This window comes from Canis lupus, chromosome 10 (genome assembly GCF_003254725.2).
Source record: "Canis lupus dingo isolate Sandy chromosome 10, ASM325472v2, whole genome shotgun sequence".
Lineage (NCBI taxonomy): Eukaryota > Metazoa > Chordata > Mammalia > Carnivora > Canidae > Canis > Canis lupus.
In genome coordinates, this window is record NC_064252.1 from 1,576,706 (window position 1) to 1,599,898 (window position 23,193).

Genomic DNA, 23,193 nt, shown 5'->3' on the forward strand with positions numbered 1-23,193 from the left:
CTGGGACTCTGGGCGAGCCCCATAGGGGCCCCCATCCTGGGAGTGATCCCCCAGAGTGAGAGGGCCTAGGAGAGGTGCCTGGCCCACAGGGGGACTTTCCAAAGGCTCCAGAGACCCGAGAGCGGTAAGGAGAGGCTGAGGAGCCCTAGGACACACCCGGGTGCTGAGGGCGGAGGCCTGGAGGGTCGTCTGTGGAGGCAGAGTAGTGCACCAACCAGAATCTCCCCCTTCAGCTGAGGTGTCAGAAGCACCGGGGAGCCTCTCCCCAGGTGGGCCCTGCCCTCTGTAACCATCTCCTTCCCTGTGCCCCCCCCCAGGCACCAATGTGTGTGCAGTGGCTAATGGTGGGTGCCAGCAGCTGTGCCTGTACCGGGGCGGCGGGCAGCGGGCCTGCGCCTGCGCCCATGGGATGCTGGCTGAAGACGGGGCATCGTGCCGCGAGTACGCCGGCTATCTGCTCTACTCGGAGCGTACCATCCTCAAGAGCATCCACCTGTCTGACGAGCGCAACCTCAATGCACCCGTGCAACCCTTCGAGGATCCTGAACACATGAAGAATGTCATCGCTCTGGCCTTCGACTACCGAGCAGGCACCTCCCCGGGCACCCCCAATCGCATCTTCTTCAGCGACATCCACTTCGGAAACATCCAGCAGATCAATGACGATGGCTCGGGGAGGACCACCATTGTAGAGAGTGAGCCTAGACCCCGATCTTCCCCAGGAAGGGGGGTAGGGAGGACCGGCACCGACTCCAGGTAGAAAAGCCCTCAGCCATCAGCCAGCCCACCGGGCCCCAGCCCTGAATCCCAGCTGGGACTGCATCCCTGGCAAACAGCCAGCAAATCACACCACACCCATTACGGTTACTTGGAAGTTTCTCCTCATTTGGAGTCAGACTCTGCTCCCTTCTTACTCTGCCCTCTGGCCCTAGTTTGCTGCCAGGCTGCACAGAGTAAGCCCAGGCTCTCCTCTTTGTGGCGGGTACACACAGCACAGTCTGCAGCCACAGGCTGGGTTCAACCCCAGACACAGGCTTCCAGGCACTGGGGCAAGTTTCCTATGCTGTCCAAGCCTCGGCTTTCTCGAAGGGCAGGTGTGGAAGCTGAGCTCAGCACAGCACAGCACCCGTTGGGCGCGCTCCACGCAGAGTAGTGGGTGCTAGAGCTGTCATCCTGGGGATGGCCTTTCAGCTCTTTGGAAATTGCTGTATTCTTCCCCTACAGTTTTCTCTTCTCCAGGCTGGATAACCCCTAGTCCTTTGACTCGCTCATTTGCTCATTTCCTCATCCATCCTGTCTGCAAAGACCTGCCAGACCCTGAGCTAGATGCTGGTATACAGGGTGATAAACATAGATCCGTCCTTTGAGCCTCCCTGGACATGTTCTGCTCCACGCAGTCCAGTCCGCATGCCTGTCTAAAGATGTGTACCAAGCTAAACTAGACGTCTGTAATCTAGCTCCATCAGGAGAGACCGGCAAGCATTGTCCCCTCCTTTTGGGCCATCGCTTAAGCTACAGCACTTCTATTAACGCAGCCTTCTGGCAACCACAGCGTCACACAGCGAGGAGCCACCCAAACCCCTGAGTCTTTTTCTCTTAAGCTGTGGTTCCATTACTCGGGCACTTAATTCTTTAACGTGAGTTTAAGATGCTTATGAACAATCTGTTCAAGTCTTGTTCAGTTGGAAGCTCCCAGTCGCACCCAAGTTGGACATGATTTACCAAAATCCATAAGGCCAGTTCTACCCAGCGGTGGGGAGATGCAGGAAGAAAGGGTCAGGGTGTTGGACCATGGATCATTTGTGTAGAAAACAGGGGAGGACAGGAAGGTGGGGGGTGCCAAGGGCTGTGCTCCCACATGCTCCTTGGCTCCCACACATCCCCTTCCAGCCCCACATGTGCCAGAGGAGCGGGTGTCCCAGGCCCTCCCCTCGAGGGCCTGCCCAGGCTGCCCCCTCAGCTCTGCTCTCTGGCCCCATCCCGATGCACGACTGCTCCTCTCTCCTTGCAGACGTGGGCTCTGTGGAAGGCCTAGCCTATCACCGTGGCTGGGACACTCTCTACTGGACAAGCTACACCACATCCACCATCACCCGCCACACGGTAGACCAGACCCGGCCAGGGGCCTTCGAGCGCGAGACAGTCATTACCATGTCCGGAGACGACCACCCGCGGGCCTTTGTGCTGGATGAGTGCCAGAAGTGAGCTGCTGGGTGCAGGGAGCAGGGAGGGATAGGCCCCAGGGTGGCCGGAACTGCTCCAGGCAGCCCCCGGGTGGGGGTGCAGCAGCAGGAGAGGCTGGGACGGGCTACTTCCTTGCTGTGTGACCTTGGGTCAGCCGTCTGAACCGTCGGAGCTACCGTTTCCTCATCTGTAATGGGACAATGATATTTCAGGTGCCTGAGCCTCGGGGAGGACCAGGGAGACTATGGAGGCAATTCTGGCTCAGTGATTAATCACTTCATGTGTTAGAGAGCCGTGTTCAAGGCACGTAGTAGGTCCTCTGTGTTTCTGGCACTCCAAGCTTCAGGCAGGATTGCTTGCTGAACACTTGCCATATGGAAGCCTTGATCTGGGCCCATTCAGACCACCTGGCTGGGGAGAGGAATCAAAGTGGTGGAAGCGCCGAGGCCGGTACAGGACCGTATGTGAGGACCAAGGGCACTGGGCCTAGAAGTAGAAAGGCCAGGGAACGGCAGCCCAGACATAGGGCAGCACTTGGAGCAACAGCCAGAGGAGGGAGTGCTCTAGGCAGGGAAGGACTGCCTAGAGGGGGCAGTGAGGGGGCCCCCCATGCCCAGTCAAAGGGCTCCCATGCAGGAGCAGGCCCGAGGATGGCCCGGGAGGCTGGGCTCAGGTGGCAAAGGAGTCCAGAGCACAAGTCAGGAGAACTCGGGAGGAAATGCACACCCCCGCCTGCACCTGCTCTTCTCTTCTCTTCTTTGGGGCCAGCCCCCTGCCCCACACCCCTGTTTCCAATCTATGGGTCTCTAGCGAGCCACCCCCTCGCGTTAGAAATCCTGGCTCACATGAAAGGAAAACTGTTTTCCCTGGGAATCAGCAGCACTCGGAATGTTTTCCCAAACCTTTGCTAGGAAACTAAGGCACAAACAAAACCCCAAAGCAGCTACTTAGAAACGGAGAGTGTACAGAACCTAGATTCCTTACGTCCAGCCCCAGCCTGATGTCACTTACGTCCAGCCCCAGCCTGGCTTGCCTGGCCCTGCAGACCAGCACAAGGGCTCTCTGTCCCCAGTCTGCCTCACCCTGGCCCGCACATACGTGGCTCATGACAAGATCCTGTCTCCCTTCTGGACCCTTGGTGACTTCACCTGTCTCGGGCTGGCCCAGGGCCTGTCTCTCATGGCCCTGGAACCTCTGTGGAGGAGTGGTACCACCGGGCACCCCTGCCTGTCCCCCAACCCAGAGGTGATGGAGCACTGTGGCTTCAGAAGCTCCCTCATGGCTGCCCACCACATTCCTTTGCTCTGAGCCCAGGGGATCCCATCATTCACTCAGCAAATGGCTTTTGAGAACAAATGATGTGCCCAAGAGCCGGGGAGGATGAGCTGGACCTTGGTTCTGCCTCGGGCATATTTGATGTTAGCCATGAGGCTGCAGGGAGCTTCATGGCTGTGTAACGAGGACCCAACCCAGCTTCATATGCAGGACCGCGTCCCTGAGGAGACAACGCCTGAGCTGGGGTGTGGAGGATGCCGGGTGGGTGGTGAACTGAAGCCAGGGCAGGGTGCAAGAGCCGAACGGTCTGGGCGAGGTCCTCTCTTGGCCAGAAGGAGCGAGTGCTTTGGGGCAGTGGGGGCATGTGCACCCAGATGAAGGGGACAGGGACCTCCTGCTGAGCTGAGCCTCCCTTACAGCAGCCAGCCCTCCTCCTCTCCTCCCAGCCCTCCCCGCACCAGCCTCTTCCTAAGGAGTGGTTTTACCAAACCTGGAATCCTCAGTTGTGGGACATGTCATTCTTCCACATATGACAGTTTGTCACAGTCAGAGGAAAGCCACTCCCCACCACATGGTACACTGGGGCCTGGATGAGGGTATGGAAGTCCCTGGTTGGGGACCGGTAAGGCCAGGAGGATGACTCCAGCAGCTGCACCTGGGGCAACCATTTTCTCCCGTGGAGGCCAGAGAGATGCCGCCGTGCAAACTCCCATCCTGATTCCCAGAGAACCATCCAGGACCCCCACCACTTCCCCCAGGATGAGGGCCAGTAAAATCAGAGCCTTACTGTCATGGGCTCCAGTGGCTGGGGAGTAGCCAGCAGCCCCTCCCTACAGGGAAGCGAGTGTCCTTTTCCTACCTGAGCGTAGTGGCAGGGGGCCATGGCTCAAAGGCACCGGAGAGTGGGGGACAAGGGGTGTTAACAAGAGAAAGACCTGGGGAGGTCCACCAGCCCAGAAGACAGCTCTGTGTCCAGAGCAGCAGAGGGCAGAGGACTGGAAACATCGGGGCGCGGGGCAGGGGCAGGTCCTGTGAGGTAGTGGGAAAACAGAACGGAGGCTTCCACGGCTTGGTGATTCTCCAACTCCGGAGTGCGCGCAGCTTGTCTGTGCTGGAGAGTGCTGGTTCCCTGACCCCGCCCCAGGCCTAACCCAGTGTGAATCTCCGGGACACAGGACCCAGGAATCAAGATCCAATGCAGGTGGTCTGAGGATCTGTCATACCTGGTGCAGGTGCCTGACCAGCCCTTAAGTGATGCACGCCGGTCTCTGAAGCCTCACCACCTCCTTTACTGAGAGGAGTCAAGGTGCAGAGACAAGAGGCTGGTTCAAGGTCAGAGCTAGTAAGGGGCAGAGCTGGGGTTCACAAAAGCCTTACATTATAGAGAAGGTGATTTTCAAGAGCTTCTTGAGGGTAGGATCCATGTGTCCCTAGGACTGGGATCCAGTAGACACCCACAAGGGTTTCCAGGATGCCGGGTGAAAAGCAGGTAAGAATAAAATAATGGGTATAAATATTCATGTGGTATTTACCAGCTGTCATTAGGTGAATATTAACTCTCAATCCTTCAACCACTCTCTGAGGCAGGTAGTAGTAGTATCCCCCTCCCATAGAGAAGGAAACTGAGGCTCGAGAAGTCACGTCACTTGCTGAGGTTCCTAAGTGGTAAGCGGCAGAGCTAGGATCGGACCCCAGAGCCTGCCTTACTTGGCTACACTCTCAGTAAATGCAGATGGTCATTTCGTAGACACTGAGAGATACGTGTGCACAGGTACACACACGCAGACTATGTGGCAGCCGGGCCTGTCCTGGGCAGGGGGCTGTGTTGGCCTTGGTGGCTGTGAGGTTGCCTGTGGTGCTGGCGTCTGGTTCACACCCTGGCTGACCCTGGGGTTCTGGTCAGCTCCTTGTCCTGGCCCAGGCCCTCTGTGGCAGGCTCCCTGGCCTTGACTCCTGATCCCATGGCTGTCCCTTCCCCTAGCCTGATGTTCTGGACCAACTGGAACGAGCAGCACCCCAGCATCATGCGGGCAGCCCTGTCAGGAGCCAATGTCCTGACTCTCATCGAGAAGGACATCCGCACCCCCAACGGCCTGGCCATCGACCACCGTGCCGAGAAGCTCTACTTCTCCGATGCCACACTGGACAAGATCGAGCGGTGCGAGTATGACGGCTCTCACCGCTATGTGAGTCTGGGAGGGGGGTGTCAGATGGAACAGGTGGCTCGAGGTGGGCTGGGGTCAGGGGACGGCTGGTCAGCCAAGAGGGAGATTGCCCAGGCATGGAGCAGAAAGGGAGGCCACGTGGTGGGAAGGTTTTGGAGGAGAAGGAGGCGCTGACATCGCCACCTAGCTGTGTGGCCTCACGCGGCCCTCATCCTGTCCAGGCCTGGCTTCCCATCAGTTCAGTGAGGAAATAGCAAGATGCCTCTGTGAGTCTTCCCATTCTGAGCCGGTGTCCGGGGATCTAGGCCAGGCCAGGCGCCCTTGGCCCTGGGGCCAGTTGCAGGGGGTGCAGTTGGGGCAAGAGGCCCGAGTCTACCCCTGATGGGCCCAGTGCTGTTGCCACAGGTGATCCTGAAGTCGGAGCCAGTCCACCCCTTCGGGTTGGCTGTGTACGGGGAGCACATCTTCTGGACCGACTGGGTGCGGCGAGCTGTGCAGCGGGCCAACAAGTACGTGGGCAGCGACATGAAGCTGCTGCGTGTGGACATCCCCCAGCAGCCCATGGGCATCATCGCCGTGGCCAATGACACCAACAGCTGTGAGTGGGGCCGCTGCCACCAGCCTCGCCTCCTGCCCATGGTGCAGCATGCGTGCGCACGCATGTGCACACACACTCTACCTTCTGGTCCTGTTCTCCCAGAGTCTCCGTGTGCAGACACACACTTGTACACACCTTCACCCCGAAGAAACTCCAGAGCACCTGACACTCCTCTACTCCAGCTTCATACCACCCCACAACTGGTCTCACCTGAATCCTCAGACACCCAGCACGCGCCCCGGTCCTCCTCCCACCCAGGACCACACAGGCCCCCAGAGCCTGATCACACACATCCCGGGCTCTCCCTACCCCATGCTCTGCATGCATGTCCCCTCCCACACTGGACCTGCCTTGCCCAGGGGCCCCCACACGGACCCGTAGCTTCCGCAGGCCTCTCACACATGCTCCGGGGCCCTAGCACGATGCTCCTTGACTCCCCAAGCACACAGCGAAGCCCACGTCTTCCCCTGAGAACACCCAGACCCGCAGCCTCGGGCCCACCCCAGGCACTCCCCCTGGCCCTCGCGTTGCACCTTTTCTGCTCCCCCAGCCGTGTGCCACTGTGCCAGGGTGGGGGCTGGGAAGCTCGGGGAAGCTGTGCGAGTGGGTGTGGGCATCTTGTGTTGTGCACAGCCAGGAACACTCCTAGCCCCTTGTCCTCCGTCCCCGTTTCAGGCGAGCTCTCCCCTTGCCGCGTCAACAACGGGGGCTGCCAGGACCTGTGTCTGCTCACTCACCAGGGCCATGTCAACTGCTCCTGCCGAGGGGGTCGCATCCTTCAAGAGGACTTCACCTGCCGCGGTGAGGGAGGGGATGGGGGGGGGGACACAGGTGGGGGACCATCTCCTCCCAGACTCCAGCAGCCCGGCCCCTCGAAGCCTGTTACCAAGGAGAAACTGAGGATGACCTGAGTTCCGGGGGGCAGAGGCGTAGAGGCGCTTGAGGCCCCTGGCTCATGAAGCCCCCTCCACATCCCCTCCAGCCATGAACTCGTCTTGCCGAGCACAGGATGAGTTCGAGTGTGCTAACGGCGAATGCATCAACTTCAGCCTGACTTGTGACGGTGTCTCCCACTGCAAGGACAAGTCTGACGAGAAGCCGTCCTACTGTAGTAAGGCGCCTCCCCCGGCCTCCTCCCTTACCCCTGGCCTCCAGGGTCCCCAGCCTCAGCGCCCAGGAGGGCGGGCCGTGCGAGTGAGAGGAGCAAAGGCCCCAGGACCCACTCCGTGGCTGGGGGGTTTGGGGAGGTCGCGAAGGCCAGAACCACCGCCAGCTCCGGGCCAGGCCCAGAGTGGGGCTGGGCTGCTTGTCAGGGAACAGACACGTGGCGTCTCGTCAGATGCAGCCCTGCCCGTAGCTGCTGCTGACTGTGGCCCCCTCCGGTCCACAGACTCACGCCGCTGCAAGAAGACTTTCCGCCAGTGCAACAACGGACGCTGTGTGTCCAACATGCTGTGGTGCAACGGGGCGGACGACTGCGGGGACGGCTCAGACGAGGTTCCCTGCAACAGTGAGTGGGATGCTGGGCCTGACCCTCGGACCCCCACCTCCGCCCACCCCACCCCTGTTGGGCTCTGGTCCCCGGGCCCCAGGGGGTCTGCTCCAGCGCACTCTACAGTGAACCTGGGCCAGTGCTTTGGCCCGGGACCTCTGCCGGGGTCCCCCACCCCACCCCTGCAGGGAGAACTCCAGCCTGACGGTCTTGGGGTGGGTGCTGTTCTAGAGACGGCCTGTGGCGTGGGCGAGTTCCGCTGCCGGGACGGCACCTGCATTGGCAACTCCAGCCGCTGCAACCAGTTCGTGGACTGTGAGGACGCCTCTGACGAAATGAACTGCAGTGAGTGGCTCCCCAGTGCCTCCTAGTCGCCCCGCGTCCTGCCCCCTCGCCTCCTGCCTGGCATCCTCTCTGCTAGTCCCCGTGGCCTGCTTGGTGGCCTGGGTCCCCTCACACACAGCCTGTCTGCCCCCGCCCCCACCTCCAGACCTGGGCTCCCAACGACAGGAAGGTGGAAGGCGAAGGCATAGGCAGTGTCTCTCCTCCCCAAGGTCACCATGTGACTTTCTAAAACACCAAGTGCGCTGTATGGGCCAGCGGCCCGGAGGGAGTACGGAGGTAACCCGGTGTCACCTGCATCCCTGCCCCCTCCAGGTGCCACGGACTGCAGCAGCTACTTCCGCCTGGGAGTGAAAGGTGTGCGCTTCCAGCCCTGTGAGCGGACCTCCCTCTGCTACGCCCCCAGCTGGGTGTGTGACGGTGCCAACGACTGTGGGGACTACAGCGATGAGCGCGACTGCCCAGGTCTCGCCTTGGGCCGGGTGGGCAGTGAGCGGCGCCCCCCCCCCCCCCGGCCCCGGCGGTGCTGTACCCTCATGCCTCCCTCTGCCCCCAGGAGTGAAGCGGCCCAGATGCCCCCTGAATTACTTCGCCTGCCCCAGTGGGCGCTGCATCCCCATGAGCTGGACGTGTGACAAGGAGGACGACTGTGAGCACGGCGAGGATGAGACCCACTGCAGTGAGTGACGGACCGCAGCGCCCACCCACCGTTGTCCACACCCCACCCTTCAGTCCCGTCCCCGGAAGCGTCCTCTTGGAAGAAGAGCACCCAGGCCCCCCCACTGGGTGCTCTCCCTAGCTCATGCTGACCCCTCACAAAGGGACACCTTGGGTCCCTCCCGTCTGTCCTACACCTGCCCGCCCAGAGGAGTGACCTGCCATCCTCCCCTCTGCCGCCCCCACATCTCACCTTGTTTTCCAACCGCCCCAGACAAATTCTGCTCGGAGGCCCAGTTTGAGTGCCAGAACCATCGCTGCATCTCCAAGCAGTGGCTGTGTGATGGCAGTGACGACTGTGGGGACGGCTCAGACGAGGCGGCTCACTGTGGTGAGGGGGGCTGTGGTCAGCTCTGGGAGGGGCTCCCGGCAGGGACAGGCCCACCCACCATCTTACAGGAGGGGCGGCACGATGGTAGGGATGTCACCCCAGCTGCCTGCCCCGCCGTGCCCGCTCCTGAATCTCTTGGTGGTTCCCTGTCCCCCCAACAGAAGGCAAGACATGCGGCCCCTCCTCCTTCTCCTGCCCCGGCACCCACGTGTGCGTCCCCGAGCGCTGGCTCTGTGACGGTGACAAGGACTGTGCTGATGGTGCTGACGAGAGCGTCACAGCTGGCTGCTGTGAGTGGCAGGGGCCTTGAGGAGCTGGGAGGCAGGTGGCCACAGTCCCACTCTGCAGAAGGGGAAACTGAGGTCAAGGAGGGGACGTGCTGGGCAGGGGTCGCTCAGGTGGTTAGTGGTGGAGCCCTTATCCGCAACCCAGATGGGAGTGTGGACTCTGCGCCGGCGCTCTGCTCTTTCTACCGCTCCGGCCACAGGGAGGTCCCGGGTGACAGCCTGCGGCTGGTCAGGTGGGGCTGAGGCCACGTCCGTCTCTGTCCACAGTGTACAACAGCACCTGCGACGACCGCGAGTTCATGTGCCAGAACCGCCAGTGCATCCCCAAGCACTTCGTGTGCGACCACGACCGCGACTGCACTGATGGCTCCGACGAGTCCCCCGAGTGTGGTGAGCTGAGCTGGCGGGTGGGCCATGGGGGGGGCGTACGCTGCCCCCCTGCGCCCGGCCTGTCCTGCGGAGCCAACCACCTCTCTCCCCACAGAGTACCCGACCTGCGGCCCCAACGAGTTCCGCTGTGCCAACGGGCGCTGCCTGAGCTCCCGCCAGTGGGAGTGCGACGGCGAAAATGACTGCCACGACCAGAGCGACGAGGCCCCCAAGAACCCGCACTGCACCAGCCCAGGTGGGCCTGATGCCTGCCCCGCCCCGCCCACCTCGCCCCACCCCACCCCCGTGGTCCCCCGCTGACCTGCCCTGCACCCCCACAGAGCACAAGTGCAACGCCTCCTCACAGTTCCTGTGCAGCAGCGGACGCTGCGTGGCCGAGGCGCTGCTCTGCAACGGCCAGGACGACTGCGGGGACGGCTCCGACGAGCGTGCCTGCCACGTCAACGAGTGTCTCAGCCGCAAGCTCAGTGGCTGCAGCCAGGACTGCGAGGACCTCAAGATTGGCTTCAAGGTGTGCCCCACGCCGGAGTGGGAGCTCCCACGCCCCCCCAGGCCGGCAGGAGCCCCTTTCCCCACCCCCTGTCCATTCAGTCACTCGCTCATTCATTCGTTCGTCTGTCCATTCACCAAGGGCTCATTCACACCTAGTCTGGCAGGTGCTGTTCTGGGCCCCGGGGACCCATGGGGAACAGAACCGAAAGCTCTGCTTGTTTGGGTCCTGCCTCTCTTTAGAGGGTTCGAGCCAGCAAGGGCCACGGGACAAGGAGGGATGTGCAGGTGGCAGGGAGGCGCCAGGAGTACGGGTATGCTGCTCAAGGAGAGGCCAGACAGGAGCACAGAACCTGGGAGTTAACTCCACGGACACACTGAAGTCCACGGGTCTGGAGAAGACCCCCAAGGGAGCGAGTGTAGCTAGAAAAGAGGTGCAGCCCAAGGCCTGAGCCCCGAGCTCAGCCACATGGAGGGCCGAGGGCCCGGAGGTGAGGGGCCGGGGGATGGGCAGCTGCGGGCGTGAAGAAAGCCTTGGAGGAGGAGCACGACCAGCTCTGTCAGGTAGTGCTCCCGGGTCACAGGAGAGTCCTCAGCCTCGTCCTCTGGGGGTAGGAACGGGGTGGGCACCGGGCACTGGGCATGACGGCCGGTTTGCTGCCTGCCCCCCCGCACTCCACTGGCCTCGGGGGTGGAGGGAACCAGAGCCCCAGGCTCCAGCGCGGGAGGCCCCGGCCCCAGCCCAAGGCTCCCTGTGCCCCGCAGTGCCGCTGCCGCCCGGGCTTCCGGCTGAAGGACGACGGCCGCACGTGTGCCGACGTGGACGAGTGCAGCTCCACGTTCCCCTGCAGTCAGCGCTGCATCAACACGCACGGCAGCTACAAGTGTCTGTGTGTGGAGGGCTACGCCCCCCGCGGTGGCGACCCCCACAGCTGCAAGGCTGTGACTGGTGAGCCGGGCTCGTGGAGGGCATCTGATGGCCCGGGCAGCTGGGGACCGGGGGTGCAGGACGGGCCCAGCTGGCAGCGGAGCCACTGAGCCACGATGCTCTGTCTCCAGACGAGGAGCCCTTCCTGATCTTTGCCAACCGGTACTACCTGCGCAAGCTCAACCTGGATGGCTCCAACTACACGCTGCTCAAACAGGTGCCAGGCCCGGCCCTCCTCACCCCACCTGGCTCCCGGGCCCAGAGCCACTCTCCCGCCCCATATAGCCCCCGCGTTCTCCCCACTTGGGCCCGTGCTTGTCACCCCTTCCACTTCACCTGCCACCCGCGTCCTGATTCTGTCAACCTCCTGCCCCCCTCCCCCCACATCCAGGGCCTGAACAACGCCGTGGCTTTGGACTTTGACTACCGAGAGCAGATGATTTACTGGACGGACGTGACAACCCAGGGCAGCATGATTCGAAGAATGCACCTGAATGGGAGCAACGTGCAGGTCAGCCGGGGAGGCCAGAGATCTGCCCGCCCGTTCGCCCTCCCCAGAGCGCTCCCTCCCAAGAGGGCTGTCTCGAGGCCATCTCACCTTCACCCCACGCATCCCACTGAATTCTTTCTTCTGCCCCTTCCCCACGGAGTCCCTGCACACTCTGCTCGTCCTGGCTTCTCCCTCCCGTCCAAGCTCAGAGAGTGAAGTCAGATTCCTTCTGCTCTTCTCCTAGTTATCAGTAGCATCCCTCCTATGGCTGACCTCTCTTAAGTTGATGTCCCCAGGCACTGTGGGGTTTGGGGTGCAGTCTCTCTCATCTGGAGACCCCTGTCCTAGAGCCTCCGCTGACACCAGGCCCGTTGCCCCCCCTGCCAAGCAGGGGGAGGCAGCTCTACTTCACACCTGAGGGAGGCTGGGCCCCAGAGAGACTAGGCCCCAGAGGTCCTACCCCAGGTCACCCAGAGCTCTTCCTTCACTGCTCCTGCCCACAGGTGCTGCATCGGACAGGCCTCAGCAACCCCGATGGACTGGCTGTGGACTGGGTGGGCGGCAACCTTTACTGGTGTGACAAAGGCCGGGACACCATCGAAGTGTCCAAGCTCAACGGGGCCTACCGGACGGTGCTGGTCAGCTCAGGCCTCCGTGAGCCCAGGGCTCTGGTGGTGGATGTACAGAACGGGTATGCGGGCAAGGAGGGTTGGGGGAGCCCCTGAAAGCAAGCAGTGTGCTCAGGCATCCAGGCCCAGCCTCCCCACAGGCTCCCAGTGGGACCAGTCACTGGATCTCTTGGGGCTCACTGCCCACCCACCTGCCAGGTACCTGTACTGGACAGACTGGGGTGACCACTCACTGATCGGCCGGATAGGCATGGATGGGTCTGGCCGTAGTGTCATCGTGGACACCAAGATCACGTGGCCCAACGGCCTGACACTGGACTACGTCACCGAGCGCATCTACTGGGCTGATGCCCGTGAGGACTACATTGAGTTTGCCAGCCTGGATGGCTCTAATCGCCATGTCGGTCAGTATGCCAGTGAGGCTGTGCGGGCACCACAGACCTGCGGGATGGGGGGGGTCTGCAGCTACAGAGGATCGGGCCTTGGGGGCAAGAGTATAGGATTAAAAGTCAGAGGGCATAGTCTGAGGACACCACACCAGGGGTTATGGGGGTCGAGAGCACCCCAGCTGATGCCCCCTGGACAAGCCCAGCCCCGAGGCCTCTATCTGCTACCTCGGGAAGGAGAAAGAGAGATCCCTTCCTATGCACAGTTCAGGGCCACGAGAAAGGCAAGAGTGGGAAGTGGGGTATCAGGGAACATCAGCACAGGGAATCCTATATTACAGAGTAGGAACGTGCTGTCAGAAGGCCTGAGTTTGAGTTCCAGCTCTGCCACTTACTAGCTACGCAACTTTGGGAAGCCACTTAACCCCCTGGACCCAGGGCCAGCGGCCAGAGGGCTGTTGTGGGGTTAAGGGCGTCTAGCAGGGAAGGTACTGACCAGCTGCTGGGTCTGTTCCCTCCCCTGTCTGCAGTGCTGAGCCAGGACATCCCGCACATCTTCGCGCTGACCCTGTTTGAGGACTATGTCTACTGGACCGACTGGGAGACAAAGTCCATCAACCGAGCCCACAAGACCATGGGCACCAACAAGACGCTCCTCATCAGCACCCTGCACCGGCCCATGGATCTGCATGTCTTCCACGCCTTGCGCCAGCCAGACGGTGAGCGGCCAAGGGGTGGGAGCAGATGGAGGGTGAGCCTGGCACGAGGAGCCCCTGCAGGAGGGGCCCAACAGGACTGGTTGCCGCCCACCCCTCCTCCAGCATTGCCTGAGAAGTGCTTGGCAGACCCGGGGAGATGAGGGAGGCTGTGGATGGGCCACGGCCTGGCTCTCAGGAGCTGCCGCCCAGCCCGGGTGCAGCCCACCAGTCCTGTAGCAGCGAGCTCCCAAGGCCGGTGAACCAGGGAGGGTCCGGGTGCAGGACCCCAAAGGCAGGCAGGCCATAACTGAGGGAGGGCCCCGGCGAGGCAGCGTATGAGGCTGCAGGGCTGGCCTGATCCTGGGACCTCAAGAAGAGTCCTCGCCTTTCTCTGGCTTCAGCCTCCTCTTAGATGAGCAGGATTTGGACCCGTCCTACCTCTGCCAGGATAGGGTGGGGCTGAGCAGCCTTCAGGACCGGAAAATGTGGCACCAGTGAGTGCCGCCCTCCCTCTGCAGGGGCCAGTGGCTCGGGGAGCCGGGGCCCATAAACTGGGCCCAGTCGGCTGGCGCTTTAGCCACTTTGTCTCCGGCAGTACCCAATCACCCCTGCAAGGTCAACAATGGTGGCTGCAGCAACCTGTGCCTGCTGTCCCCTGGGGGAGGCCACAAATGTGCCTGTCCCACCAACTTCTACCTGGGCAGCGATGGGCGCACCTGTGTGTCCAACTGCACAGCAAGCCAGGTGAGGCTCGTCCCCTTGACGCCCATTCACCGACGCCTCGTTCCCCGAACCCCCACACCAGTACCCCCACTCCTCCTCGGACCCCAACACCCGCTCTAATGTCCTCATGCATCTGGTTTTTCCACGCTAACGCCCCCACATTTCTTGCCTACCTCTTGTCTCCCCACAGCAATATTTTTATACCTGTCACCTCACACAAACATCCCCACATCCTAATCCTGACCCTCCCTCACCAGTGCCTCCCACCCTGAGCCCCGCCCAGATACCCCCTCACCTGGCCTTCCTGCATTCGTCATACCCCAAACTTCCATCCAGCTCAGCGCCCCCACAAAATACCCTGATCCTCCCAGCCCCTCAAAAGAAAACCTCCTGAGTTCCCCAGACCCCCACCAACCCCTCTTGCCCCCACCTGCCCTCCAGTTTGTGTGCAAGAACGACAAGTGCATTCCCTTCTGGTGGAAGTGTGACACGGAGGACGATTGCGGGGACCACTCGGACGAGCCCCCGGACTGCCGTAAGTGCCCAGAGCAGGGGTGGCAAGAGGGTCCTGCGTTGGGGCAGCCTAACCACCCTACCCCAAGCTCTGAGGGGCCACGCCCGGCCCCAGCCCTTCTGACTCTGAGGCTCCCCTCCTGGCAGCTGAGTTCAAGTGCCGCCCAGGGCAGTTCCAGTGTTCCACAGGCATCTGCACAAACCCTGCCTTCATCTGTGACGGGGACAACGACTGCCAGGACAACAGTGATGAGGCCAACTGCGGTAAAGGGCTGCCCGGCCACTGGCTGCCCTCCTTCTTCCCCCCACCTTCTCCCTCCCTGGGGTTTGGAGGTTTCATACTACACTCAAGGAAGCTCAGCCCACAGTAGCCTCCTCTCCAGGCTGGGCTCTGGCTGAGGGGGTGGGGTGCCCCCTTCCTGCCCCCCCAATCCTCTGCCCTCCCATGGTTACCCTCCCCTCCCTCCTACCTCCCACAGATATCCACGTCTGCTTGCCCAGTCAGTTCAAGTGCACCAACACCAACCGCTGCATTCCTGGCATCTTCCGTTGCAATGGGCAAGACAACTGCGGGGACGGGGAGGACGAGAGGGACTGCCGTGAGTGCCTGAGGCCGTGGGCAGGGGGCGGGCTGGTGACACAGGCACAGGAACACACCGGTGACATCTACCTGCCCCTCCTTCCAGGGCCGTGCCGCCCTCAACTAAAGTTATCAGATGGGCCACATGAATGATACTGGGTGTGACACGGCTTGCTCCTGAAATCATGGCACTGGGCATAGGGTGTGCAGACAAAGAAGCACCAAACAAAGTTGGGGATAAACCATCTCCTTCTCCTAAGAAACTGCTGGCGGGACCAGGGCCAGAGCTTGGAAGAGGGAGGAGGTGGTGATCCTGAACGGCGGTGGGGGTGGAACGGAATGGGCGGAGTCTCATTCTCTCTCCGCTCTGCAGCCGAGGTCACCTGTGCCCCCAACCAGTTCCAGTGCTCCATCACCAAGCGCTGCATCCCCCGAGTCTGGGTCTGTGACCGGGACAACGACTGTGTGGACGGCAGCGATGAGCCCGCCAACTGCAGTGAGTTGCCTGGTGCCCCCGGACCCCACCTTCCCTCCGCAGTGTCTGCTGTCCCCCCCACCCCACCGCCGTCGCGGCCCGGCTCCTGCAAGGAACCGCCCCCTCACCACCCGCCACCCCTTGCAGCCCAGATGACCTGCGGAGTGGATGAGTTCCGCTGCAAGGACTCGGGCCGCTGTATCCCCGCACGCTGGAAGTGTGACGGAGAGGATGACTGTGGGGACGGCTCCGACGAGCCAAAGGAAGAGTGTGGTGAGGCTCCCCGAGACCCAGCTCTCAGGGGAAGGCCATCCGGCCCGGCCTCCTGTGCCCACCACCTCCCATCTGAGTCCCCATCCCTGCCCCCTCAACAGCATACACCTGTGTGGAATCTTCTCTGCCCACCCACTGGGAGCTGTGTGGGTCCCCTCCCCGGGGTAGCTCCTCCCGGCTCCTGCCCCCTCCTGCCTCATAACCTCCCCGGACCCCACGTCTCAGAACGTTGCTGGGCCTCCCCCTTGCTGTCCTTGCTCCCACTCCCGGCCATCCTGCCCAGGGCTGCCTGAAACCTTCATGCCTGCCCCCACTCAGTCCCTGACTGCCCCAATATTTGCCCCCCAATCTTGCCTCCCGTAGACGAGCGTACCTGTGAGCCCTACCAGTTCCGCTGCAAGAACAACCGTTGCGTGCCAGGCCGCTGGCAGTGCGATTACGACAACGACTGTGGGGACAATTCAGACGAGGAGAGCTGCAGTATGTCCCCACCCTGCCCCGCAGGCACCCCACCCCACCCCCGGACCGGGGCACCTCCCTCCTCTGCACCCCTGCTCCCAACAGGCCACACAGGGCAGGTGGCCACCTCCCAGGACTGGGGGTCAGGTGCCCCCTCCCTGCTCACCCCACCCCACCCCGCTCCATGTCGTGTATTTGAGTTTGTGCCATTTCACCTCATCTCATGTTTCTCTCCATTTTCACACTGTCCTCTCGGGGTTACAGAGGTAGGTGTCTCTGATGTGCCCGTGCTCCCACCACACCCCGTGCCACTGCCCCAGAGCCCCCCATCCCTGTGCTGTGCCTCAGCCCATCATCCTTTACTGGCCTCTCCTGGAACCCTGGTGCTTGTCTTCGTGGTCTTGTCCCTCTCCTGTCCCCTCGGCCCCCCCACAAGTCTGTCTGAGGGCAGAGCCAGGGACCCATGCCCTTTCTCGTGGGTCTAGCCCAGAGGGGTAAGTGTGAGCCCCCTCCGACCCAGCTGGTCCCATGAGGGCGGCCAGTTCTGGCTGAGCATCTTGGTCATTATGCCAGTCACCGGTGGCTTTCAGAGACACAGGGATGGGTGATATTGCTCCCTCGAGGGCTGGAGAGTCCCCACGCCCACCCTCCTGGGCCCTGTCTCTCCCCTGTCCTCCTCCAGCCCCTCGGCCCTGCTCCGAGAGTGAGTTCTCCTGCGCCAATGGCCGCTGCATTGCTGGGCGCTGGAAATGTGATGGGGATCACGACTGTGCGGATGGCTCCGATGAGGTGGGTCCGGTGGGTCCGGAGACCAGGAGGAGGGAGGGGGAGGGACAGGACGGCCAGAAGGATCAGGGCGGGACTGGGGGGTGCGGATCTGACCGGATACCTGCTCCTGTGCCCACAGAAAGACTGCACTCCCCGTTGTGACATGGACCAGTTCCAGTGCAAGAGCGGTCACTGCATCCCCCTGCGCTGGCGCTGTGATGCAGATGCCGATTGCATGGATGGCAGCGACGAGGAAGCCTGTGGCACTGGCGGTGAGCCCCTCCCCCCGCCCCAGCTGTGGCCCAGTCACTCATTCTCTCTCTCCTACAGTCACCGTTCACGCAAAATCTTTCTTAAGCACCTACCGTGTGCCAGATACTGTCCTGGGCTTTGGGGATAGAGCAGGGAGCCAGGCCCAGGGCACCCCGGACACTGCTATGCAAGCTGTGCCCTCCACAACAGCACTTAGTCAGGGGGCCAGCTGGGCCAAACTCCAGCAGAAAGCCATCGGCGGTGAAAGCCATCCGGGCTCCACCCCACAAGTTCCCACAAGTTCCCACAGGGCAGGCCCTGCTTAGTTCCCTGTCCCGGGGTAACGAAGCAGCGCCGGCCCTTGGCTGACCTGCCGGGGCTCAGTGGCCCAGGGACACTGGAAAGCTTGGGTAGGAGAAGTCTGGGGCTTGGAGCAGAGGTCTCTGCGACAGCGAGGGCAGACACTGGCTCTGCCCTGGCGGGCTGGGACCTATGCCTCCTGACTCCTGGCACAGCCTGCCACTGAACTACAGTAGGCCCGGATGCCCTGCCATGACCACCGGAGAAAGAGGGTCCTCTGGACCTCTCTGGACATGCTTCCCCCAAAAGTCCTCTTCTTCTCCCCTAAATACCAGAGGAGGCAGTTCTGCTCAGCTGCCTGGCTGGTGGAAAATTAGGAGCCCTGGGCTCTTTCGGGCTGTACACGCCCCGGTGATCCCTCTGGGCCTCCACCTGTGGAGGGAAGGGAGGCGGCAAGGCCCTGCCTCCAGCAGCCAGCCTAGGGCACAGGGCTCATTCTTGGCTCTTTGCCCGCCGCCTCCGGTGCCCAGTGCGGACCTGCCCCCTGGACGAGTTCCAGTGCAACAACACTCTGTGTAAGCCACTGGCCTGGAAGTGCGACGGCGAGGACGACTGCGGGGACAACTCCGATGAAAACCCCGAGGAGTGCGGTGAGACGGGGGCGGGGCCCTGGGGCAGGGGCCGGGCTCTCACGCTCCCCACTCCCCCGGGGCTCCAGGCCTGCCTCCCCAGCTGATTCTGGCCCTGTCGCCTCCCACCGCTGCAGCCCGGTTTGTGTGTCCTCCTAACCGGCCCTTCCGTTGCAAGAACGACCGCGTCTGCCTGTGGATCGGGCGCCAATGTGATGGCACCGACAACTGTGGGGACGGGACAGACGAGGAGGACTGTGGTGAGCAGGGAGCCCGGGGAGGGAGCCTGGCGCCGGAGGGCATGGGGGAGGCAGTGCTCGGTAGTTTGGGTGCTGCACAGGGATGGGGGTGGGCCAAGTGGGAACTGCGCCTGGGGAGGGGGAGCCTGGGGGCCCTTCCTTAGGAGAGAGAAGCCCCTGGAGGCTTCCTGGCACCTAGGTCTCTAGGTGGAGACTAGGACTCTGAATGACAAACAGCCCCGGGGTCCCTGGGCCCTGGGGCGGGGTGGGGCTGGGGTAGGCCGTGGTGGTGAATAGCCAGATCTGAAGCCCCCACCTTCCCCAGAGCCCCCCACGGCCCAGACCCCCCACTGCAAAGACAAGAAGGAGTTTCTGTGCCGGAACCAGCGCTGCCTTTCCTCCTCGCTGCGCTGCAACATGTTCGACGACTGCGGGGACGGCTCTGACGAGGAGGACTGCAGCATCGGTAAGCCGCCAGGCTGGGCTGCGGGGCAGGCGCCTGCCGAGGGGCGGAGGCCCAGGCCGAGGGTGGCTCAGGTCAGGGGACCCGCTCTATCCCCCACAGACCCCAAGCTGACCAGCTGTGCCACCAACGCCAGCATCTGTGGGGACGAGGCCCGCTGCGTGCGCACCGAGAAAGCCGCCTACTGTGCCTGCCGCTCTGGCTTCCACACCGTGCCTGGCCAGCCCGGATGCCAGGGTAGGAAGGCGGGACTCGGAGGGGGCGGGCGGAAACCCAGACCCTCTGTGACCCTCCCATGTAACCCCCAGACATCAACGAGTGCCTGCGCTTCGGCACCTGCTCACAGCTCTGCAACAATACCAAGGGTGGCCACCTCTGCAGCTGCGCTCGCAACTTCATGAAGACACACAACACCTGCAAGGCCGAAGGTACCACCTACACCTACCTGTCTGCGGAGAGAACCGAAGGAGTGGGTGGGGCTGCGAGGCACCAGGGTGTATAAGGGTGCTGATGTGGGAGGGGATGCGGATGCTTCCCTGCTGACACTGTGCGGACACCTGTCCAAGCACCAAACCCCAGACGCATCCGCAAAGGTATCCGCACAGCTGCCGGCTCCCAGGCTGGCCACGGTGCAGAGGGTGCTGGTTCGGGGGGTTGGCTCATCTGAGGAAGTTTGGGGCGGGGCAGCACACCTCTATCCCACAGGTGCCTCCTCACCCACTGTCCCCAGGAGGAGAGCACACAGACGCATCACCACACAATTCACATGGACCCCTTTTGCTTTTTATTTGAAAATAATATTTTAAAATATTTGAAAAAGCTTTATTGGGGTATAATTGACAATTGTCAGATATTCGTAAGGTGATGATTTGATATATGTACACTTTGTGAAAAGTTTCTTTTCATTGAGTTAACACAACCATAATCTCATATATTTACCTTTTTTTAAAGATTTTATTTATTTATTCATGAGAGACACACAGAGAGAGAGAGAGAGAGGGAGAGACACAGGCAGAGGGAGAAGCAGGCTCCATGCAGGGAGCCCGACACAGGACTCGATCCCGGGTCTCCAGGATCACATCCTGGGCTGAAGGTGGTGCTAAAACGCTGAGCCACCCGAGCTGCCCCCTATATTTACCTTTTTGATGGGCAACGAGAACATGCCAGATCTACTCCTCCATGTGCTTTGATGCACACCTACACCCCCGAGCCCCCATGCACACACATCCACGTACACATGTACATATGTGCAGCCCCACTCTGCCCCCAATAGCACATATCAGACAGCATGTAGCAGAGTGGTGAGGCCAGCCAGTGGCCATGCAGAGACGAAGTCCCTGGGGCTGGAGCGGCAGAGAAGGTTTTCTGGAGCAGCAGGTCATCCCAGATTAGCTCAGGGAAGGAGAGGGGAGGGAGCACATCCTGGCACCAGGCTCGTCATCCCCCACCCCGGCCTCCTGCCTCTGCCTCCCCGCTCCCCGGTTCCCCCGACCCGACAGCTGGCCTCTTGCCCCTGCAGGCTCTGAGTATCAAGTCCTCTACATCGCCGACGACAATGAGATCCGCAGCCTGTTCCCCAGCCACCCCCATTCGGCTTATGAGCAGGCCTTCCAGGGTGATGAGAGCGTCCGCATCGATGCCATGGATGTCCATGTCAAGGCTGGCCGTGTCTATTGGACCAACTGGCACACAGGCACCATCTCCTACCGCAGCCTACCCCCTGCCGCGCCTCCCACCACTTCCAACCGCCACCGGCGACAGATTGACCGGGGTGTCACCCACCTCAATGTGAGCACCCTGCCTGGGATGGGACCTACACAGATTGGATGGCTCAGAGCAGAGTTTGGAAAGGATAGTGGCAGGGGGCAAAGGGTGAGACTGGAGGGCAGGGCCATCAGGATTACATTGTGGGCACAAGGACAGGCACACAGAGCAAGGCCAGTTGTGAGTGGTTGGCCCTGTCACGCTGCAGCCCCAGGAGGCAGGGTACAGTTCCTTGAGCATGGCAGCCACATTCAACTCCTGATTGATTGGCACTGCTGCCCACCGTGTCAGTCTTGGCCACCTATTTGACCTCTTTGGTTTTTGTTTGAAGATTTTATTTGAGAGAAAAAAAGAGAGAGAGAGAGAAAGAGAGAGAGAAAGTGGGGGGAGGGGCAGAGGGAGAAGCAGACTCCCCACTGAGCAGGGAGCCCCGATGCAGGGCTCCATCCCAGGACCCCAGGATCATGACCTGAGCTGAAGGCAGACACTTAACCAACTTAGCCACCCAGGTGCCCTTATCTGACCTTTTTGGGCCTCACTTTGTTCCTCAGTAGAGCAAGATAATAATATCTAATCCAGCAAAACGGGAAAGCTCTGAGTATGGCCCGTAAGATGAGGGTCAGTGAATCTCTTCAAACTCAGAGAACTGGCTCTCCGTCTGGGATGACATTTTAGCAGGGACAAGCTGACAGGTGGTGGTGGGGATAAGGAGCAGGAAGCCAGAAGGTGGCAGGCCCTGAAATTGTCAACACCACTACCCCATTCAGATTTCAGGACTCAAGATGCCAAGGGGTATCGCCGTCGACTGGGTGGCTGGGAACGTGTACTGGACTGACTCGGGCCGAGATGTGATTGAGGTTGCACAGATGAAGGGCGAGAACCGCAAGACACTCATCTCGGGCATGATCGACGAGCCCCACGCCATTGTGGTGGACCCGCTGAGGGGGTGTGCAAGGGACCCCTGGGGGGGGCACCGGGTGGTGCTAGGAAGCCCCTGGGATGGTGGGGGTGGGGCGGGAAGCCAGGTACCCAGCATCCCCAAGCACATCCTTCCCCTTCCAGACCATCTTGAGATTAGAGTCCTCCTCTGGCCTTGGGTCTTCAGCCGCCCCCAGTGCCGCCCCTCCCCAGTGCTGCCTTTGCCCGGAACTCCCAGTTGGCCTGCTCGGGGAGGGGCCTGACTTCCACTTGGCTGGCTCTCATGTGGGGCCAGGTTCCAGCTTCTTTGCTCCAGGGGGCAGCTCTGACCACTTTGATGACCCCAGATTAGCAGATAGTGGTTTCAGGGTAAAAGATCCTTAACCTGGGTAGAGAGCTGACCCCCCTGGTTTTCTCTGGAGGAAGTAGAACACCCCCCTCCCAATACCCAGCAGTCCTGTTCCCAGGCCATAACCTGGTGGCCCACATTGCTCAGCCTCCTTTGGCAGCCTCGGGTCCTACCCACACTGACTTCTCCTTCCCCAGCACTATGTACTGGTCAGACTGGGGGAATCACCCCAAAATTGAAACAGCAGCAATGGACGGGACCCTTCGAGAGACACTGGTGCAGGACAACATCCAGTGGCCCACAGGTCTGTGGCAGTAGGGGGCAGGGGGTGGAGGAGGAGTGTGCTTGTTGGGCCTGAGGTCCCATAAAAGCTAGGAGGAGAAGGCGCTTGGACTGGGATGGACAATGAGTTGTGGGGCCTTTTCCCAGAAGTGACGAGGAGCAGTTGTGGGAACGGGACAGAGCTGCCCAAGCATGGAGACAGTTCTGCTTTTCCTCAAGCCCACGGTGGGGAAGGCTGGGCCTTCACAGTGCTCTCTGCCTCCCCCCAGGCCTGGCTGTGGATTATCACAATGAACGGCTCTACTGGGCAGATGCCAAGCTCTCAGTTATCGGCAGCATCCGGCTCAATGGCACGGACCCCATTGTGGCCGCTGACAGCAAACGAGGTCAGCATCGGCGAACAGCCTCCACCAGCCCTGCCCTTGGGCCTCTTGTCCTCCCCACTGAGTCCAAGGCCTCACCCAGCACCTGGGTCATCCTCCTCATTCTGGTGTCCAGCCGTCCGTCCTGCAGTGCCTTCCAGCCGCGGCCGCCCCCCGCTGCCACCCACCTGCTGGACTCCCTGTGTACCAGCCCTGCACCCTCCAGCTCGCTTGCCCATGCACTCATTCTACAATGAGTATTAAGCTGCATGGAGGCAACAGAGGCGGAGGAGGAGCTTAGTAAATGTGGGGAGAGGGAGCAGAAGTCGGTCCTGATCCCGGAAGTCTAGGACTGATGAGGCCTTTAGCCAATAGTGGCCACAGGAGGAGGAATGGGTTGGGGGGAGTTCTGTTTGGGATGTGTTGAGTTTGGGGTGCCTGGG

The 23,193-nt window shown here is 61.6% G+C and overlaps 1 protein-coding gene across 2 annotated transcripts in view; it reads left to right on the top strand.

Moving 5' to 3' along the window:
- LRP1 (LDL receptor related protein 1) overlaps positions 1-23,193 on the top strand; it is an 80,699-nt gene that overhangs the window by 54,407 nt on the left and 3,099 nt on the right. For both annotated transcript variants that reach the window (XM_049115711.1, XM_049115712.1), the window contains 39 exons: positions 318-695; positions 2,012-2,201; positions 5,441-5,645; positions 6,030-6,222; positions 6,898-7,023; positions 7,205-7,333; positions 7,613-7,732; positions 7,946-8,059; positions 8,372-8,521; positions 8,613-8,735; positions 8,988-9,104; positions 9,266-9,394; positions 9,659-9,781; positions 9,876-10,016; positions 10,102-10,292; positions 11,036-11,219; positions 11,330-11,415; positions 11,590-11,709; positions 12,192-12,379; positions 12,516-12,721; positions 13,234-13,422; positions 13,997-14,145; positions 14,566-14,659; positions 14,785-14,901; positions 15,117-15,236; positions 15,591-15,713; positions 15,840-15,965; positions 16,329-16,445; positions 17,107-17,213; positions 17,332-17,464; positions 18,275-18,394; positions 18,511-18,633; positions 18,938-19,078; positions 19,178-19,312; positions 19,384-19,503; positions 20,595-20,863; positions 21,607-21,785; positions 22,304-22,410; positions 22,658-22,774. In XM_049115711.1, coding sequence (XP_048971668.1) covers positions 318-695; positions 2,012-2,201; positions 5,441-5,645; positions 6,030-6,222; positions 6,898-7,023; positions 7,205-7,333; positions 7,613-7,732; positions 7,946-8,059; positions 8,372-8,521; positions 8,613-8,735; positions 8,988-9,104; positions 9,266-9,394; positions 9,659-9,781; positions 9,876-10,016; positions 10,102-10,292; positions 11,036-11,219; positions 11,330-11,415; positions 11,590-11,709; positions 12,192-12,379; positions 12,516-12,721; positions 13,234-13,422; positions 13,997-14,145; positions 14,566-14,659; positions 14,785-14,901; positions 15,117-15,236; positions 15,591-15,713; positions 15,840-15,965; positions 16,329-16,445; positions 17,107-17,213; positions 17,332-17,464; positions 18,275-18,394; positions 18,511-18,633; positions 18,938-19,078; positions 19,178-19,312; positions 19,384-19,503; positions 20,595-20,863; positions 21,607-21,785; positions 22,304-22,410; positions 22,658-22,774 — 5,799 coding nt within the window. The remainder of the gene's footprint in view (positions 1-317; positions 696-2,011; positions 2,202-5,440; positions 5,646-6,029; positions 6,223-6,897; positions 7,024-7,204; positions 7,334-7,612; positions 7,733-7,945; positions 8,060-8,371; positions 8,522-8,612; positions 8,736-8,987; positions 9,105-9,265; positions 9,395-9,658; positions 9,782-9,875; positions 10,017-10,101; positions 10,293-11,035; positions 11,220-11,329; positions 11,416-11,589; positions 11,710-12,191; positions 12,380-12,515; positions 12,722-13,233; positions 13,423-13,996; positions 14,146-14,565; positions 14,660-14,784; positions 14,902-15,116; positions 15,237-15,590; positions 15,714-15,839; positions 15,966-16,328; positions 16,446-17,106; positions 17,214-17,331; positions 17,465-18,274; positions 18,395-18,510; positions 18,634-18,937; positions 19,079-19,177; positions 19,313-19,383; positions 19,504-20,594; positions 20,864-21,606; positions 21,786-22,303; positions 22,411-22,657; positions 22,775-23,193) is intronic.